General features: G+C 52.0%; 1 protein-coding gene across 1 annotated transcript in view; it reads left to right on the forward strand.

Moving 5' to 3' along the window:
• Window positions 1–18,454, forward strand: part of Arhgap23 (Rho GTPase activating protein 23) — a 53,303-nt gene that overhangs the window by 14,650 nt on the left and 20,199 nt on the right. Inside the window, exons 10-16 of the mRNA XM_013037093.1 lie at window positions 390–533; window positions 8,555–8,869; window positions 9,970–10,031; window positions 10,303–10,433; window positions 11,399–11,520; window positions 11,906–12,061; window positions 15,016–15,094. Of these exons, the coding sequence (XP_012892547.1) occupies window positions 390–533; window positions 8,555–8,869; window positions 9,970–10,031; window positions 10,303–10,433; window positions 11,399–11,520; window positions 11,906–12,061; window positions 15,016–15,094 (1,009 nt within the window). The remainder of the gene's footprint in view (window positions 1–389; window positions 534–8,554; window positions 8,870–9,969; window positions 10,032–10,302; window positions 10,434–11,398; window positions 11,521–11,905; window positions 12,062–15,015; window positions 15,095–18,454) is intronic.

Here is an 18,454-nt window from a genome sequence, read left to right on the forward strand (position 1 = left end):
CCTCTGTGGCGCTCCTGTGCACACAGCTACCTGCTTCACTCACAGTCTCTGTTGTTGTTCCCGCTTCCCCTATTTACTTAACTCCTTGTTGACACCACCGCTTCCTCTGTTTCCTTAATTCCTTTCAGGCTATAAAGTTAAAAGAGGGTCCAGATTGGCCTGTGTTCTGCTGGCCTTTCCTCCTTTCTAGCTTCTCCATTACGTCTTATGACCTTAACACAAATGGTCCAGACACTCACAGCACAAGCAAGACCCATGAGGTCACATAGCCCATCGGAGTGTGGCACAGATACAGGCGGGGGCCGTGTGGCTGCCAGTGGTTCATGGGGTTTCTGCGATGCTGGTACTGTGGGAGCCACCCTAAATTGCCCTCTGTTGTCTCCCTGCAGTCTCTGGATAGCTGGGGCACCTCCGAGGATGCTGACGCCCCCTCAAAGCGACACTCAACCTCTGACCTCTCAGATGCGACCTTCAGCGATATCAGGAGAGAAGGCTGGTTATATTATAAGCAGATCCTCACGAAGAAGGGGAAGGTAAGGTGGACCAGGAATGAGGTAGGGGTCGATGGAAGCTGGCTTTGGCAGAACTCTCCAGCAACTCCTACACCTACTCTGTAGCCTGTGAAGTGACAAAGAACCTGCTTAGCCTGTAGCGTGAAGGATAGAGGTTAGAGACTAGGAAGAACTTCAAGGGAAGGAGGAATTAAAGAACTCACAAAAAGGTTTACAAGAGAGGTGGTCTTTGCTGTGGGGGTGGGTAGGTCTGATTAAATGGTGTTTAGAATCCTGACAAACCATCACACAGTGATTTGAGTTAACCTCTCTGAAAATGGCCACTGGAGCTCATGAGAAAAGGTTAAGTCAATCACCAGGGAGCTGAGGCTGAGGAAGAGATCAGAGGGCAGTCTTCTCAGGACTGCAGCAGCTAGGTCCTTGTCCTAAGGGCATTTGAAACCCTGGTGGTCCTTTGAGGAGTGTTAGAATTTTCAGAGCCACATCGCTTCCTGAGGATGGCTTAGAAAGCACAGTTAGGCCAGGCACTGGGGGCTCACACCTGTAATCCTAGCTGCCTGCTTTGAGCAGACAGCTCAGGAGTAAAGTCCATGACAGTCCATCTCTAATCAGCCAGCAAAAAGCTAGGCTGGAGATGTCACTCAATTAGTAGAGTGTCAGCCCTGAACAAAAAACAAGCCAAAGAACAGCTCCAGGTCCCGAGATCAAGCCACAGTACTGATCAAACAAACAAACAAACAAAAAACAACTTAAAGACCTGTTATAAACTACCACAGAGGCCTGGTATGGTGGAACATGCCTGACACCCCAGCTACTTGGAAAGTAGAGGTAGGAAGATTATAGCTAGGCTAGTGGATAAAAAGAGATCCAATGTAAAGCCCAAAGGACTGGGCATATAGCTCAGGTGGTAGAGTACTTACCTAGAAAGCTCCAGAGTTCTATCCCCAGTAAAGCAAGCAAGAGAGGAAGGAAGGAAGGAGGGAGGGATGGAGAGATGGAGGGAGGGAAGAAATGAAGAGAGAAAGAAAGGAAGAAAAATAGTAGAAATAAGACCAGTTAGAGTTCACTACAAAGATCTAGGTGAGAGATGAAAAGCCTGAACCTCAGGTCTGGGAACAGGAGGTAGGAAGGACACAGACGGAGGACAAGCGGGACCCCTAAGAGAAGATGGGGCCTAGGGCATGAACCTCAGCTGAAGTTCCTCTGCATTCCTCCTCAATCTTCTACCTTTAGGCCATCCATACAAAACTACCAGGAAAACCTAGGTTTGACTCTTGATAGCCTGGCATATTGCTCTGAGGGTCTGGGATAGTGCTCTGAGGAACACTGTCACTTAGTGTCCTGTCTGTAAGTGGGGCTGACAGTAATCTCTGTTTCTTAACCTGTTGCTGGGGATTAAAAGAAATGATCTAGCTGGTGGCTCATGCCTATAATCCTAGCTACTCAGGAGGCTGAAATATGAGGATAACAGTTTGAAGACAGTAAAGTCCATGAGACTCTTATGTCCAATTAAGCACAAAAAATAGTGGAGTTGTGTCTCAAGTGATAGAGCACTAGCCTTGAGCAAAAAAGCTAAGGGACAACATCCAGGCCCTGAGTTCAAACCCCAGGAACTGGCACAGAAAGAGAAAGAAAGGAAGGAAGGAAGGGAGGGAAGGAGGGAGGAAGGGAGGCAGGGAAGGAAGGAAGGAAAGAAAAAAAACAAAAAGAGACAGGAGAAAATATCAAAGCAAAAGATTTCCCAGGAGCCAGGTGCTTGTGGCTCATGCCTATAATCCTAGCTACTCAGGAGACTAAGATCTGAGGATCACGATTCAGAGAGCCAGCCTGGGAAGGAAAGTCCGTGAGACTCTAATCTCCAAGTAACCACCAGAAAACCGGAAGTGGTGCTGTGGCTCAAGTAGTAGAGTGCTTGCCTTGAGCTGAAGAGCTCAAGGGATAGCACCTAGGCCCAGAGTTCAAACCCCACGACTGACCAAAAAAAAAAAAAAAAAATTCCCAGGCCCTGAGACTTGGTGGCTGCTGTCTGCCTTACTGCCACCACACTACTGTCTCTGAGGCCCCTCTGTGGATGTCAGAAGTCCACAGGTACTCAAGTTCCTTTTGTAAAATTGGGCAATACTTGCATCTGATCTTTGCCTACTTTCCCATACCCTTTAAATTCCCCCTAGATGACTTACAATGCCTGATACAATGTAAATGCCAAGTAAATAGCTATTGTACTGTATTGTTTATGGGATAATGGCAAGAAAATGTCTGTCCATGTTTAGTACAGATAGTCTTTTTCTCTATTTTTGGTCCATGGCTGGTTGAATACACAGATGTAGGAAGGTGGTGACCCAGGGGGCTAGCCTGAATAGTCTGACCTGAATTTCCCACACTGTCCCAAGGGGGTTTTGTGGAACCTGGGAAGAGCATGTGGGTTTTTGTTTGTTTTGCCAGTCTTGGGGCTTGAACTCAGGGCCTGGGCACTGTCCCTGAGCTTCTTTTGCTCAAGGCTAGCACTTGAGCCACAGCGACACTTCGGGCTTTTTCTGCTTATGTGGTACTGAAGAATGCTAGGCAAGCACTCTACTACTGAGCCAGCTTCCCAGCCCTGAGCATGTGTTTTTTTTTTTTTTTGGGTCCGGTCGTGGGCCTGAACTCTGGGCCTGGGTGCTGTCCCTCAGCTCTTCAGCTCAAGGCTAGCGCTCTACCACTTGAGCCACAGCGCCACTTCCGGCTTTTTTCTTTTTGCTTATGTGGTGCTGAGGAATCGAACCCAGGGCCTCAGGCATGCAAGGCAAGCGCTCTACCACTGAGCCACCTTCCCAGCCCTGATCATGTGTTTTAATGAGACACACTTTGAAGCTCTTGCCCCGGCCTTGTCATCAAGCTCAGGGCTCTGGGGACCTCATTAACTTCCCAAGCTTCCCTTTTCTGATCTGTAAGATGGGACAATATTGTTCCGCAGTCCAGGTAGGACTAGCCCTCAACCCAAGCAATGCTGAGATCCCTTGCTCAGCCTCCTGTCAGGTGTAAGGGCACAGTGGGAGGGGCCAGCCAGTCCTCACTCCCAATCACAGAGAAAACACATGTTGCCCAACAGGGACAAGTGCACAGATTGTGGAGATGGGGGTTCAGAGGTTTCGGCAGGGAAGGGTAGGGGTGAGGGAAGCAGGTACCCAGAAGTCTGAAACAGGAAGGGCTGTTCTGGGCTGGCTGTTGTGGTACCCGTCTGTAATCCTAGCTACTCAGGAGGCTGAGATCTGAGGATCCTGGTTTGAAGCCAGCCCAGGCAGGAAATTCCATGAGACTCTAAACTCCAATTAAACACCAAAAAAGAAAGGGAGGGAGGGAAAGAAAGAAAGAGGTTGGGGGGGCAAGCCAGAAGTAGAGCTGTGACCCAAATGGTAGAGCACTAGCCTTGAGCAAAAAAAGTCCGGGGACAGTGTTCAAACCCTGAGTTCAAGCCTCAGGACCAGCATAAAGAAAAGAGAAAGTTTCTCGGGGAGCCACCCTCATGGGGAAGGAAAGGTGAGCTGCGTGTATGCTGAGGCCCAGGATGCCTTGAGCGCCCAGGGCAGAATGTGGAAGACACGTGAGCACTGGCAGCTGCCACAGCGCATGGCCTGGACACGCGAGGCCGTCTCCTCCCTGTCCACAGACGCACGAGGGAGGCTGAGTGGAGAGAGTGTGACCCAATAGACAGGTGTTGTCTGTGACAGGAAGAGACAGTGTCAAGACTCCTGTCTAGGTGTGGGGGTAGGAGGGCATGATCAAGTCTTGGGGACCAGCTAGAGAGAGAATGAGAGCTTCTATGCAAAGGGTGGCCAGGGCTTGCTGATGACCGGGAAAGACTGAGGAAGGTGGAGGTGGTGCTGTCTTCTTGGCTTCCTGGCTGGGGCTGTGAGACAGACAGGTAGAGGCTGATGGGTTCTGAGCCTCATGAAGCCATGGTGTTCCATGGTAGGGGTGTCCTAGGGACGGATGCTCTGAGGGTGTGGCACGTAGGAAGGTGTGGGTACCTGTGGCCTTGGGTACAGGGAGAAGGCCAGGGCCTTGGGAGGAAGTGAGGGATGAGAAGGTGAGACCAAAAAAAGAGAAGAAGGCATTCACTGGAGGAACACAAGGAGTGTCTACTTTGCTGGCCCAAACTAATGGCACTTTTGGAGCCAAGGTCCGCAGGTTAGAGGAAGAGTATCCGGAGTCTGTCCGGTGATGCCACCTGCTCCAGCCTCCCTGCCCCCTCCCAGTCCTCAGCCTCTGTCAGACAGCACTCACTGGATGTGAGCGTGCACGGGGCACCCTCCCTGCAGGAAGAGCCAGTACTGAGCGGGCGCCACCAGGAAGACTTGCAGTTGAACTCCCATTTCACCAGCAGGGAGCCCCAGTACCAGGGAGAGGCCTAATGTGTCCAGGGCGGTCCAGCTAATTTAACCCGAGGGGTTCGCTGGGAGTCTCCCCAGAAAAGTCCAGTTGTTCTATTATAAGGGCTGCTGTCTCTGTTCTGGGCATCTATGTCCCAGCCCAGGAGTTCTATAAGAGCAAACAGGGCTCACTGCTTAACTGCTCAAGATTAACCCAAAAGGAGGCCAAGTGTATACTGTGTCCACCCTGTCTCCTGTCTTTAGGGAGATGGATCCCCTGCCCTCAATACATGCCAAAGATCAACCTAGTTAATCAGTAAATATTGATGCACACCTGCCCTGCGCTGGGCTCTAGCTAGAGGCTTTGGGCTCTGGAGGTAGAGGACAGGTGAGCTTTTGCCCTCAATAGCTGGCCAGCCATTTACTGGAGAAATCCACAATCAGGCTGAGATTTGTGGTACTGCCATTAACGGGGGGGGGGGGGGGAACGGCTAGAGCTCGCCAAGGTGATTCATACCAGTGTCCTGGCTAGCGACAGTACTCAGGAGGCTGAGATTGGGAGGATGGTGGTTAGAGGCCAGACTGGGCAAAAAGTTCTCAAGACCTAACTAAGCCAGGCACCCATGGCTCATCATTCAATGAATAAAAGGCTGGGTATGCTGGCTCTTGTCTGTCATCCCCAGTTACACAGGAAATGTAGTCCAGGAGGATTGTAGTCCAGGTCAGCTCTGGCAAAAAGTGAGCCCTATACAAAAATTAATAAAGCAGCCAGTCACTGGTGGCTCACACCTGTAATCCTAGCTTTTAAGAGGCTGAGACCTGGAAAATTGAAGTTTGAAGCCAGACCCAGGAAAAAAAAGTCTATGAGAATCCATTTCCTGTTCACCAGCAAAATGCTGGACTGGATGTATGGCTCAAATGGCAGAGTCAGTTGTGAGCATGAAAGCTGAGCCAGAGCTTGAGTTTAAACCCTGCTACCAGCACAAAAGAAACACAAATGCAAGAAGGGCTAGGGGTGTGGCTCAAGTGGTAGAACACCTGCTAACAAACAAAAAGTTCTGAGTTCACCTGGGCAGGCAAGTCCATAAAATTTATCTATAGTTAACCACAAAAAGCTAGAATTGGGATCAAGTGGTAGAACATTAGCGTTGAGCAAAAAGACTCAGGGCTTGTGTCCAGACCTGGAGTTCCAAGCTCCAGGACTGGCCAAAAATATTAAATAAATAAAAGTTCTGACCTCAAACCCTGTACAGCAGTGATAATAATAATGATGATAATAATAATAATAAGCCAGAGAAGCTGGGTGCTGGTGGCTCATGCCTGTAACCTTAGCTACTCAGGAGGCTGAGATCTAAAGATCATGGTTCCAAGCCAGCCTGGACAAGAAAGTCTTATCTCCAATTAACCACCAGAAAATCAGAAGTGGTGCTGTGGCTCAAAGTGATAGAGTGCTAGCCTTGAGCAAAAGAGTTCAGGGACAATATCCAGGCCCTTATGACTGATCCAGAAAAAAGCTAGAGAAGGCCTCATCCGGGAGGTGTTCAGAACCTTGGAGCCCAGATCTGAAGGGTGAGGAGGCAGCCACATAAAGAAGTGGGAGGTAGAGGCAGAGGCAGGAGGGCCAGCAAGACACTGGACACGGCCTCAAACACCCCAGGACGAGGGGCATTGCTCAGTGATAGAACCCTTCCTGGCATGTGCTATAAGTTATGTTTGATCCCTAGCAACAGAAGTAAGAAGGGAGTTTGGGTCCTGCTCCCCCAGAAGAAGCAGCCAGTACAAAGGCCCTGAGAAGCTGGGTGCCAGTGGCTCACACCTATAATCCTAGCTACTCAGGAGGCTGAGATCTGAGGATCACGGTTCAGAAAAGTCCCTGGGAGATTCTTATCTCCAATTAACCACTCAAAAACGGAAAGTGGTGTTGTGGCAAGTAGGTAGAATGCTAGCCTTGAGCACAAAGAGGCTCTGGGACAGCACCCAGGTCCTGAGTTCAAGCCCCACAACTGACCAAAAAAAAAAGAAAGGTCCTGAGAAAAGGGAGATTTGGGGAGTTCACTGGCAAAGGCCTGGCAGCTGCCAATGGAGGAAAAAGATGAATTGGGAGAGGGGACAGGGCTGTACCTCTGAGTACTTTGGATTTGGCTCAAGGGCGGTGGGCTTCCATGAGAGGATGCTGCCCAGGGAGAAAGACATGCTCTCCTTAACCTTTGGAAACGATGGCGCAGCTTCAGGCTGGAGAAAGGGCTGACAAGGTGAGGGGAACTGAGATCTGTGCCAACGGTGATGTGGGCAAGATGGTGGAGACAGACAGGTGATACTGTGGAAGCCTTGGAGCTGTGGCTTCCTGAGGCGTTAGACATCAAGGGCGAGGAAAAGGGAGGAGACAAGGGCAACGCCCAGGTTTCTGGGCAATTGGGTGGATTGACTGAGTCCAAAGGGGGCGGGGAAGGAAAACAGGTTTGGGGGTGAGAATCCTGGCCCTTGTAGTGGAACGCCTTTGGGATGTGCAGGTGGACGCACAGAGCTGGCCAGGAGAGGTTCAGGACTGGGCTGGGGTGTCTCGTGGCCAGGGTTGTGCATGTACCCCCTCACCTCAGCAGACACACCTGGTTTAAAGCTCTGAGGTCCCAGCGGAAGGCCTGCAGGGAGGGGAGGGGAGAGGCGGGACAAAGCTCAGGAGCCTCATTTTTTATTTTTTTTTTTATTTGGTCACTCCTGGGGCTTCTTGAACTCTGGGCCTGGGCGCTGTCCCTCAGCTCTTCAGCTCAAGAAGAGCGCTCTACCACTTGAGCCACAGAGCCACTTTTGGTTTTCTGGTGGTTAATTGGAGATAAGAGTCTCACGTGGACTTTCCTGCCTGGGCTGGCTTTGAACCCCAATACTCAGATCTCAGCCTCCTGAGTAGCTAGGATTATAGGCGTGAGACACTGGTGCCCGGCTGGGAGCCTCATTTTAAAGGGCAGGTTTCTTACCTTCAGATCTGTTGGTTGTGGGGTTCATCCATGCATGGTGGGTGTTCAGCAGCATCCTTAGCCTCTACCCACGCCTGTCTCTAGACAACTGTCCCCAAGAGGCAGGTTCCTAGGTGGAGAACCGAATATCAGAGCATGGGCAGAGGGCAGTGCAGGGAGCCCAAGAAGCCAGTAGAAGATATCTGGAATATGGCGCCCCTAATGCCAGAGAGGCCTTAGCAGGGAGAGGCAGGAAATGGACACTGGCCGTGGCTACATGGTAGTCTCAGGTGATCCTGAGAGCTGCCTCTAAGCAGCGGGTGCTAAGTGGAGTCATGAGGGACTGGCAAAGAATTGGGACAGCCCCTCCCCGAGTGTGGGCAGCTCCTGACCAGTTTTTCCACGCAGGGCGGTGAATCTGGGGTGGGGCTTGTACGAGGAATGGCTTTAAGTTTGAATTTTCAAAGGGTCAGGTCGGCTGGGGTTTGTATGCCTCTCCAGAGGCCCTGCTAGATGCCTAGGTGGCAGTGCTGGCCTCTGGGAAGAGGCTGAGTGATGGGGCTGCGAGGCTGGTGAGGTGAGGCTGGGGAGGTTGGGCCTCCTGACATGGGGCAGGTTGGGGGGGGTCTGTCTCCATTGCCATCCAGGTCCTGCTGCCCTTGGCTCCTCAGCTTGGGGCCCTGGGGCCAGGCCCAGAGCTCACCTGTACCCCATCTCTCCCCCACCCTATGTCTCCCTGCAGAAAGCGGGCAGCGGCCTGCGCCAGTGGAAGCGGGTGTACGCCGCGCTGCGGGCGCGCTCGCTCTCCCTGAGCAAGGAGCGGCGGGAGCCCGGGCCGGCGGTGGGGGCTGCGGCGGCCGGCGCAGGTGAGGACGAGGCGGCGCCCGTCTGCATCGGCTCCTGCCTGGTGGACATCTCCTACAGCGAGACCAAGAGGAGGCACGTGTTCCGGCTGACCACCGCTGACTTCTGTGAATATCTCTTTCAGGCTGAGGACCGGGATGACATGCTGGGCTGGATCAGAGCGATCCGGGAGAACAGCAGGGCCGAGGGCGAGGTGAGGCCTGGGCCTGCAGTGTAGCTGGGCCACGGGGGCAGAGCAGGGCAGGGCTGCCTCTCTGAGCCTCACTCCTTCTAGAAAAGGCTAGCAAGACTTCACCTTACTGCTCTCCACCTAAGTTCAGGTGTGAGGAAAAGCACATAAATAGTCGTTCCCAGAGTGCTTGGCGTCCTGGGTTGGTTCAGTGGCCGCCAGGAACAATAACAACTACAGTACCGATGGTAATTATTACTATTGTCAGGACAGCCTGGGGCGGGCCCTGACATAGAGAGGTCAGTTTCAGGCCAGCAGAGCAGGGAGCTGAGTCTCTAATGGAGCGGGTTCTAGAATGAGGTGCCCCTGTCCAGACTGCAGCAGGGCCGGCCCAGACACAGGGGGGTGAGCACTGACCTTGGGAGGAGGCCAGGAGGCCTGGGCCCTGGCAGCAGGCAGAGCCAAGTGCTTTGGCAGGGATTGGTTGGTAGCCCTCTTGGGAGCTAGAGCCACACACCAAGGGTTGAATTCCCATCCTCCTTCAGTCAACATGTGCACAAATGTGTCTCGCCCGCCTGCAGACAGTTGGGTAGGGTCTTGGGGTTGAGGCTGGATGTGGTCCAGGTGGGCATCTCTCTGGCCATGGGACAGAGGCGCTTAGCCCCTGGGCCACATCCTCCGCTCTGAGAACTCTGGCTGACCGGGCCCTGCCCGGCTCAGGATGGCATCTTTCCCTACTGCAGGGGCAGAAGCACCTAGAATCGGTGCTCTGGAAGCCTGGTTATGCTGTCCCCAACAGGGCCTTGCCAGAGGGTCCTGTGTCACTCTTCACGACCCATAGTAGCTGCTCTCATGTCTACCAGGATTGCAATAAGTGCAGTGTGCACAGTTCTTCACCCCAACCCTGGGATTGCCCTGCTAGCCACCCTACATCGATTGCGGAGGTGACTGAGGCTCAGAGAGGCAAAGTGTCATATCCAGGGTCACACAGCTGCATCTGTGCTGCTCATAGACCCTGAGAATGGAAGAGAGGAAAGGGAAGGAGGAGGCAGGGACCAGGGACAGGCTGTATGGTGGACAGGATGTGAGTACTCATGTAGCTATTCTCTTCTGTCCTCCTCCAGGACCCCGGCTGTGCCAACCAAGCTCTGATCAGCAAGAAGCTTAATGATTACCGCAAAGTGAGGTGAGGGGCTTAGCCTTCACAGAACAGCCCGCCATAGCGGGGCGGGGGCTTCTGGGGGCCTAGGCAGCAGCGGTCATACTGGTCATCCTGGCTCGCCTCCAGCCTGGGGCAGGGCATGGAGCATCTCTAGTTCCCCACACAGTCATGCGGGGGTGGGGTGGGGGGGGGATTGCTTAGGATGGAAGGGAAGCTGTGAGGGGTAGAGACTTGGGTGGCTTGCATGCTAGGTTCACCGTGTTGAAGACTCCTCCTCTCTTCCTTTTTCTTGCAGCCATAGCTCTGGGCCCAAAGCTGATTCCTCCCCAAAGGGCTCTCGGGGCCTGGGGGGCCTCAAGTCTGAGTTTCTCAAGCAGAGTGCAGCCCGTGGCCTCAGGACTCAGGAGCAGCCTGCAGGGAACAAGGGTAGGAAGGTGGCTGCTGAGACTGGGTGGCTGGCGGTGTGTGCAGGTGTGCTGAGGGCGCTCTTAGGGTGCCTATCCACACGTGTGAGCCTGGGAGGTGCCTTGGCGTTTCCAGGCTGGAAAGACCTGGAGCCTAATTCCCCCCCCATGACATCCCAGCCCGGTGTACCCCCAGTCCACACTGTGTCTCTTTGGGGTGGGAGGTTCACCCTACTCTGCAGATAGCCATGTCCATCTTTATATCCTTAGAAAGGTCTTCCTAATCCCAGATACTGGGAGGCAGCCATGGAAGATTGGATGTTGAGGCCAGGGCTGGGAAAAGTTAACCAGATTCTATCTCAAAAACAATCTGGAGCTGGGCACCAGTGGCTCACACCTGTAATCTTAGCCACTCAGGAGGCTGAGATCTGAGGATTGCAGTTCAAAGCCAGGCCGGGCAGGAAAGTCCATGAGACTCTTATCTCCAATTAACCACCAGAAAACTGGAAGTGGTGCTGTGGCTCAAGTGGTAGAGCACTAGCCTTGAGCTAAAGAGCTGAGGGACGGCACCCAGGCCCAGAATTCGAGCCCCACAACTGACCAAAAAAAAAAAAAAACACAAAAACAATCTGGAGACAGGCATCAGTGGCTCATGCCTGTGACTCTGTGGAGACACAGAGGATTACTATTCAGAGCCAGCCCAGACAGAAACGTCCACAAGACTCCACTTCTAATAATAACCTGCAAAATGCTGGGCTGGAGCTGTGGTTCAAGTGGTAGAGTGCCAGCTGAGCAAGCAAGCCCAGCGAGTATGAGGCCTTGAGTTCACACGCTGGCACTGGCAAACAGATAAAATTCCCCCCCCCAGCACCCTGAATACTTCGCTGGTGGAGTCCTTTTGTATTAACTCGTGTGAATGTGACAGTGTGGGTACCCCGTCTGGGCTCCCCCAGCTCATCCTGGCTCTCTCTGCCTCCTCCATACCAGATGACACTGCTGCTGCCCCTAAAACTCCCTGGGGTATCAACATCATCAAGAAGAACAAGAAGGTCACCCCAAGGGCATTTGGGATCCGGCTAGAGGAGTGTCAGCCTGCCACAGAGAACCAGGTAAGTTCTTTCCCATCTTGTTCCAGAGCAGCAGGGCAGGAGAAACCTAGGTCTAGAGGCCAAGCTGCAGGGGACATGCAGACAGCCTTGTGCCTTGTACAGATCCTGCCCCATGCTGTCTGTCCTCTGGAGGGCACAGCCTAGCCCTGTTCCTTCTTGGTCTGTGGTGAAGTACCAGCACCAGTTCTGGGGGCGGCACGGAGCCACTGTCTGGATGTAGGCAGAGTGTGCAGTGCGTGTTTTCCTGCTGCTTTCCCTGACCCCACCCTCCATGATGAATTCCTATCCCTTCAAGCTGCCAGCAGCATCTCTGGGTCCTGTGTTACTCCCATGTTGGCCTCCAAGCTCTGGTGGCCCCCTGACCATGATCTCCCTGTGTCCCCAGCGAGTCCCCCTCATCGTAGCTGCCTGCTGCCGTATTGTGGAGGCTCGGGGGCTGGAGTCCACCGGCATTTACCGGGTGCCTGGCAATAATGCAGTGGTGTCCAGTCTACAGGAGCAGCTCAACCGCGGGCCTGGTGACATCAACCTGCAGGATGAGGTGGGTGCGGCAGGGATGGTGGGAGGGACCTGTCGGGACAGTTCCATGATCTGTGGGCCCTTCCTATTCAGGTGGCCGCCTCCCAAGGCTGAGGACACCCGAAATTCAGCCCTAGCCCCGAGGTCAGAGGCTTGCAGTCTTGGCTGAGCCTTTAGGATAGCAGGATTCCCCACAGCGAGAGGGAGCCAGATTCAAGGTCCAGGCAGAGGAACAGGCTGGTAACAGAATGTTCGCCAGGAATGAATGAATTCTGGGAGAGGGCCAGCTAGTAAACACGTTTAGCTTTGGTTTGCTCTGTTTCCTCCCTCTCTCTCTCCCTTCATTCTTCCCTCCCTCCTTCCCTTCTTCTTTTCCTCCTTCCCTCCCTTCCTTTCTCCACTGTAGTTTTTAACAATGTACAAGCCATACTTAGCCCAGGGGGCAAATAAAACCAGATGGGGGTTTACAGATCCCCTGGCTTAGAGGAAGAAGAGCACCCCATGAGCGGAAGAGGGCTTGTGTCATGGGGAGTGGGGTGGGCAGATGAACCCTGTCTGGAGAGAGTGGATGACCACACTTAGGAGTTTGTAGCAGGCCCGTGGGTTCTCAAATGCTGATCCCAGCATCCTAGGGTTTCAGAGAGGCTGACATAGGTCAGGGACAGACCAGGACCTCCATCCTTGTTGGCACAAGAGCCCCCCTCTTTGTTCTGCCTGTCACCTTTTTGTTTGTTTGTTTGTTTTGGTCAGTTGTGGAGATTGAACTCAGGGCCTGGGCACTGTCCCTGGGATTTTTTTTTTTTTTTTTGCTCAAGGCTAGTACTCTACCACTTTGAGCCACAGTGCACTTCCAGTTTTTAGGTAGTTAATTGAAGATATGCATCTCATGGCCTTTCCTGCCTGGGCTGGCTTTGAACCATGATCCTCAGATCGCAGCCTCCTGAATAGCCAGGATTACAGGTGTGAGCTACCAGTGTCTGGCTCAGTTTGGGTTTTCATGACCACAAGGGTTCTGATGACAAAGATGCTTTAGAAAACCATAAATCTGAGCCATGAGTACCATGATCACACAGCACGAAGCCCCTCCTGCCGTTGGGAGAGGGGAGGGAAAGACATGCAGCTGAGCTATCATGCACAAGAGAACTGAGACCTGTGTGAGCAGAGGGAGGGAGACGTGTGAGGGTGGGAGTCAGGGCAGCAACCGCAGCTGAGTCCTCTAAGGACGCAAAGGGGGGCTGTACAGGTAAGGGATGATGGACTTGCCCAGAGCCCAGAGGAGGACTGGATGGTTGGACAGAATGGACGCTTCTTCTGGGCATAGAGGTATCGAGGGTGAACCTTTGACCTTGATCCAGTGGCCAGTAAAAAAGACCGAGGATCAGGAGGGCAACAGGCAGGAGAGAACTAGTCCAGGAGCTGACTGCAGAGAGGAAGGAGGGGCAGGAACAGCAGATGTTGGGGTTGGGGACTGGGGAGCTGAGTATGGGCCTCTGACAGGTGGGAAGAACAGAGTGGCTTAGGAAGAGTTTGAAGCGGAGCTGAGTCAGCTCGTGTCCCCATCGACAAGTCCCCTTATGGGGTCACAGCAGCCTCAGGCTCTAGACTCTGTGGGCCAGAGAGTGGCCTGGGGTGTGTGGGGCCAAAGAGGGACACCCAGAAGGCTGGGTGAGGGGGACAGGAGGCTGGAAGGCTGGGCCGGGATCCTAGGTTCAACAGCTGCGAGGTAGAAGGACCCATCCCTGAGGGCTGGTAGGAATGAGTGGAAAGACGTGGCAGGAGCCAGGCTGGGCACAGGGGGAGCACTCAGGGAAGCGCCTCCCCTGGCCTGAGTCAGGGGGAATTGTGACCAGAGCTGGAGGGAGGAGGGCTGGCTTGAGCCTGGGCAGGCCCAGGCTGCTGTCAGTCACAGATGGATGTCATTTGCTAGACATCAGTGTTGAGTCTGTTGTTTGGGAATTGTCTGGCATTAAGCTACAGCTTGATTGTGATGAGTGTGCACATTGTCCCTTGGGTCTCTTTGTTGAGAATTTTCCATTTGCTTTCTGGTCAGGAGTTCACCATACTTCACTGCAGGTTAGTTGGGCCTGACTTTGCCATGGTACAGGGTGATGGTGCCCTCTTGTGGATAGAATGAGTAGTGACCCACTATTCATTCATTCTGGTCAGCCATTTATTTAGACTAGAGTTTCTCTACCTTGGCATGGTTGACATTTGGGGGAAAATAATTATGTATCCAAAGGAGAAGGGTGTCTTCCTAATGGAGGGAATTTACCAATATTCCTGGTTATATGCATTGATATGAGTGGCTCCCCTCCCCATGGGTGATAATATTGAATAAGAAAATAAAAGGATAGGGCTGAGAATGTGGCTCGGTGGTAGAGTGCTTGCCTAGCATGCATGAAGCCCTGGATTCAATTCCTCCCTACCACATAAACAGAAAAAGCTGGAAGTGGCTTAAGTGGTAGAGTGCTAGCCTTTTGCAAAAAGAAGCTCAGGGACAGTGCCCAGGCCCTGAGTTCAAGGGTAAGCACCATGGAAGAAACAAAACCAGGCCGAGGTGCAGACAGGGCAGTGCAGTCAGGTAAGATGAGGAGCTAGCCCTGTGAAGGATGGGGGAGTAGAATCCTATACAGGGAATAGCATGTGCAAAGGGCCTGAGACAAGGAGGAGTGAGGCATACACCTGCTTGCTGTGGACACGTAGACTTTGGGTAGGTGGGTGATTCTCACTGGGTGGGGAGCTTGGTACTCGCTGGTCCAACAGAGGTGCTGAGGGCAGGTTTATGTGGGTGGCTCCTGCTCATTTCTGTTCCCCACAGGGCCTGGTCCAAAGAAGGGACCAGGTAATGGGTGTTTCGAGTGTTGGGGTAGATTTCTGGGGCCAGGTGTGTGTTTTCTGGACTGATGTAGAAGCCTGGGCACCTGGGCAGCCCTGGCTGGTCCCGTGTGGAGCTTGACATCTTTTATCTCTCCCCAGCGCTGGCAAGACCTCAATGTGATCAGCAGCCTGCTCAAGTCCTTCTTCCGGAAGCTGCCTGAGCCTCTCTTCACTGATGGTGAGTGAGAGGCAGAAGTGGGAGGGGAAGGGAGAGGAAACCTGGTTTGTTTGTGTAACCCACACACACGTTTGTATGAAGTGCTGGGCTGTAAAGCGAGACGTAGAGGTCATTGTCCTTCTCCCGCTGGCATCCCCCAGGGGCGCGTCCTGCACACTCACAGCGTGCCAGGTCCAACTCCTGAAAACAGCTCCCTAAAGGCAGCGCGAAGGAGTTACCACTCCTTCACAAGAAGAGGAAAAGGAAGCTCAGAGAGGTCAAGTGACTCGCCCAGGGGTCACGCAGCCTCTATGTGGCAGAGCCAGAATTCTACTACAGAGCTCAGTTCTTGATCAGGTCCTGAGTTGCTTGTTCACAGTTGTTGCTTCCTTCCTGCCCTTGTGCGCATGGATGACACCCAGGCCTTCATGGGCTTTGCGATTGTATTCAATGGTGTGCTGCTAGATACTTCAGATCTAGCTGTCTAGGGGAAATGCCCTTGATCTGTGGCATATTTCAATTTCCCTGGTATAACTACTCCCACTGTGGCTTATTTTAAACAAGATGTCATTAACATTAGCCAGGTGGCTCAAGCCTGTAATCCTAGCTATTCAAGAAGCTGAGATCTGAGGATCACAGTTTAAAGCTATCCTGGGCAAATAAGCCTATGAAACTCCAATTGCCTACCAAAAAAGCTTGAAGTGGCGCTGTGGCTCAAGTGGCACAGCACTAGTCTTGAATAAAAAAGGTCAGAGACAGTGCACGGGCTTGAGTTAAAGCCCCAGGACCACCCCTTCCTCCCCCCCCAAAAAAAGTTATCAACGTGAAACTGGGAAGAGATAATCATAATACATTCTTAGGAGCTGGTGTGAGCAGGCCGCAGCACACCCCGGGATTGGTTCCTAACAAAAGCAAGGTTGTAATCTTGAGATTCATTCATGTCCCCGTGGAAAGCTTGACTTTATTCTTTTGTTGTTGTTGTTGGTTGTGGGGGTTGAACTCTGGGTCTGGGCGCTGTCCCTCAGCTCTTCAGCTCAAGGCTAGCGCTCTACCACTTGAGCCACAGTGCCATGTCCAATTTTCTGAGTGGTTTATTGGAGATAAGAGTCTCTCGGCCTTTCCTGCCAGGGCTGGCTTTGAACCGCCATCCTCAGATCTCAGCCTCCTGAGTTGCTAGGATTACAGGCGTGAGCCACTGGCGCCTTGCTTGACTTTGTTCTTTTAAATCCACCACGTAGGATTGCAGTCTGGGGAGACAGCCATTTCTCTAGTCACTCCTCTCCTGATGGGTGCTTAGATTGTCTTCAGATTCTCCCTATTCCAAACCCTGCCTTAGTCAGTGACTCCTGGAGGTGTCCTCGCATGCCTGCCTCTGTGCTCCCTGGGTTAGGAGGTGTGGAACTGCTAAGTGAGTATACTGCTGAATATCTTTGAGAGCTAAAGTCAGACTACATGTTGAGGAGGCCCTGGGTCACCCCTTCGCAGGCCAGCATGCCTCCCACCTCCCTATTGGCATTGGATGTAATTCACTGGGGTCAAACCTGGAGTTTGGCACACATGTGATTGATACTTTTTATGTATGTGTGCCAATTCTGTGGCTTGAACTCAGGGCCTGGATGCTGTCCCTTAGATTTTTTTTTTTTTTTTTTCGTGGGGCCTGAACTCTGGGCCTGGGCGCTGTCCCTCAGCTCTTCAGCTCAAGGCTAGCGCTCTACCACTTGAGCCACAGTGCCACTTCCGGCTTTTTTCTTTTTGCTTATGTGGTGCTAAGGAATCGAACCCAGGGCCTCGAGCATGCAAGGCAAGTGCTCTACCACTGAGCCACCTTCCCAGCCCTGTCCCTTAGATTTTTGCTCAAGGGTAGTGTTCTACTATTTGAGCCAGCCCCACTTCTGGCTTTTTAGTAGTTAATTGGAGATAAAGAGTCTCATGGACTTTCCTGCCCAGGCTGGCTTTTAACCTCAATCCTCAGATCTCAGCCTTCTGAGTGGCTAGAATTATAGGCATAATCCATTGCATCTGGCCCTGTTATTAATACTTTAAACATTTACTAGTCAGTAGAGGAAATAGAATATCATTGTTTTCATTGAATTCCGTTATTACCAGGGAGATTAAATCTTACTGCATTAGTTATTTTTGTTTTTGTCAATCATGGGGCTTGAACTGAGGGTCTGGGCTTTGTCTCTGAGCTCTTTTGCTCAAGGCTAGCGCTCTACCACTTTGAGCCACAGCACCACTTCTGGTTTTTCTGGTGGTTAATTAGAGATAAGAGTCTCATAGAGGCCTGGGAAGGTGGCTCAGTGGTAGAGCACTTGCCTTGCATGCATGAGGCCCTGGGTTCGATTCCTCAGCACCACATAAGCAAAAAGAAAAAAAGCCAGAAGTGGCACTGTGGCTCAAGTGGTAGAGTGCTAGCCTTGAGCTGAAGAGCTGAGGGACAGCGTCCAGGCCCAGAGTTCAGGCCCACGACCGGACCCCACAAAAAAAAAAAGAGTCTCATAGACTTTCCTGTCAGGGCTGGCTTTGAACCATGATCCTCAGATCCTAGCCTCCTATGTAGCTAGGATTACAAGCGTGAGCCAGCAGTGCCAGGCTGCATTAGATTTTTTTTGTTGTTGTTTGTAGTTCTGGTGTTTGAACTCAGGGCCATTTCTTGCAGGCAAGCACTTTACTACTGAGGCATGCCTCCAAAACTGTTTTTGCTGAATAGATATAGTTACCATGGACTTTTCTGCCTGGGCTGGCTTTGAACTGTGATCCTCAAATCTCAGCCTCCTGAGTAACTAGGATTACAGGTATGAGCCAAAGCACTTTTATCTTCCTTTCCTCTTTCTGTTTTGCTTTTTTTTTTTGCCAGTCCTGAGGCTTGAACTCAGTTCCTGGGCACTGTCCTTGAGTTGCTTTTGCTCAAGGCTAGTACTCTATCACTTGAGCTTGAGCCACAGCACCACTTCTGGCTTTTTCTGTTTAATGTGGTGCTGAGGAATCCAACCCACGGCTTCATGCATGCTAGGCAAGCACCCTACCACTGAGCCACACTCCCAGCCTCTGCTGATTATTGTTTAGATAAGGTCTTGCTTTGTATCCCAGCCTGTCCTAGAATTCCTCTGAAGCCCTGGCTGGCCTTAAACGTGAGATTCTCCTACCTTAGCCCTAGATTACTAGGATTATAGCCATGCATACATTTATGTATCGGTTTATTATTAGCCTTTTCTATTTCCTCTGCAATTGCTTGTGCATAGTATATGTCCATTTTCTGCTGGCTTATCATTTTCAGTAGTGATTTGTAGGAACAAATATTGTAGATTTGAACCCTTTGTTGGTGTTTGGAAATATTTATTCTGGTTGTCATTTTCCTCTTACCTTTTCAGTTAACTGAAC

The sequence above is a fragment of the Dipodomys ordii genome, unplaced genomic scaffold (genome assembly GCF_000151885.1).
Source record: "Dipodomys ordii isolate 6190 unplaced genomic scaffold, Dord_2.0 Scaffold7, whole genome shotgun sequence".
Classification (NCBI taxonomy): Eukaryota; Metazoa; Chordata; class Mammalia; order Rodentia; family Heteromyidae; genus Dipodomys; species Dipodomys ordii.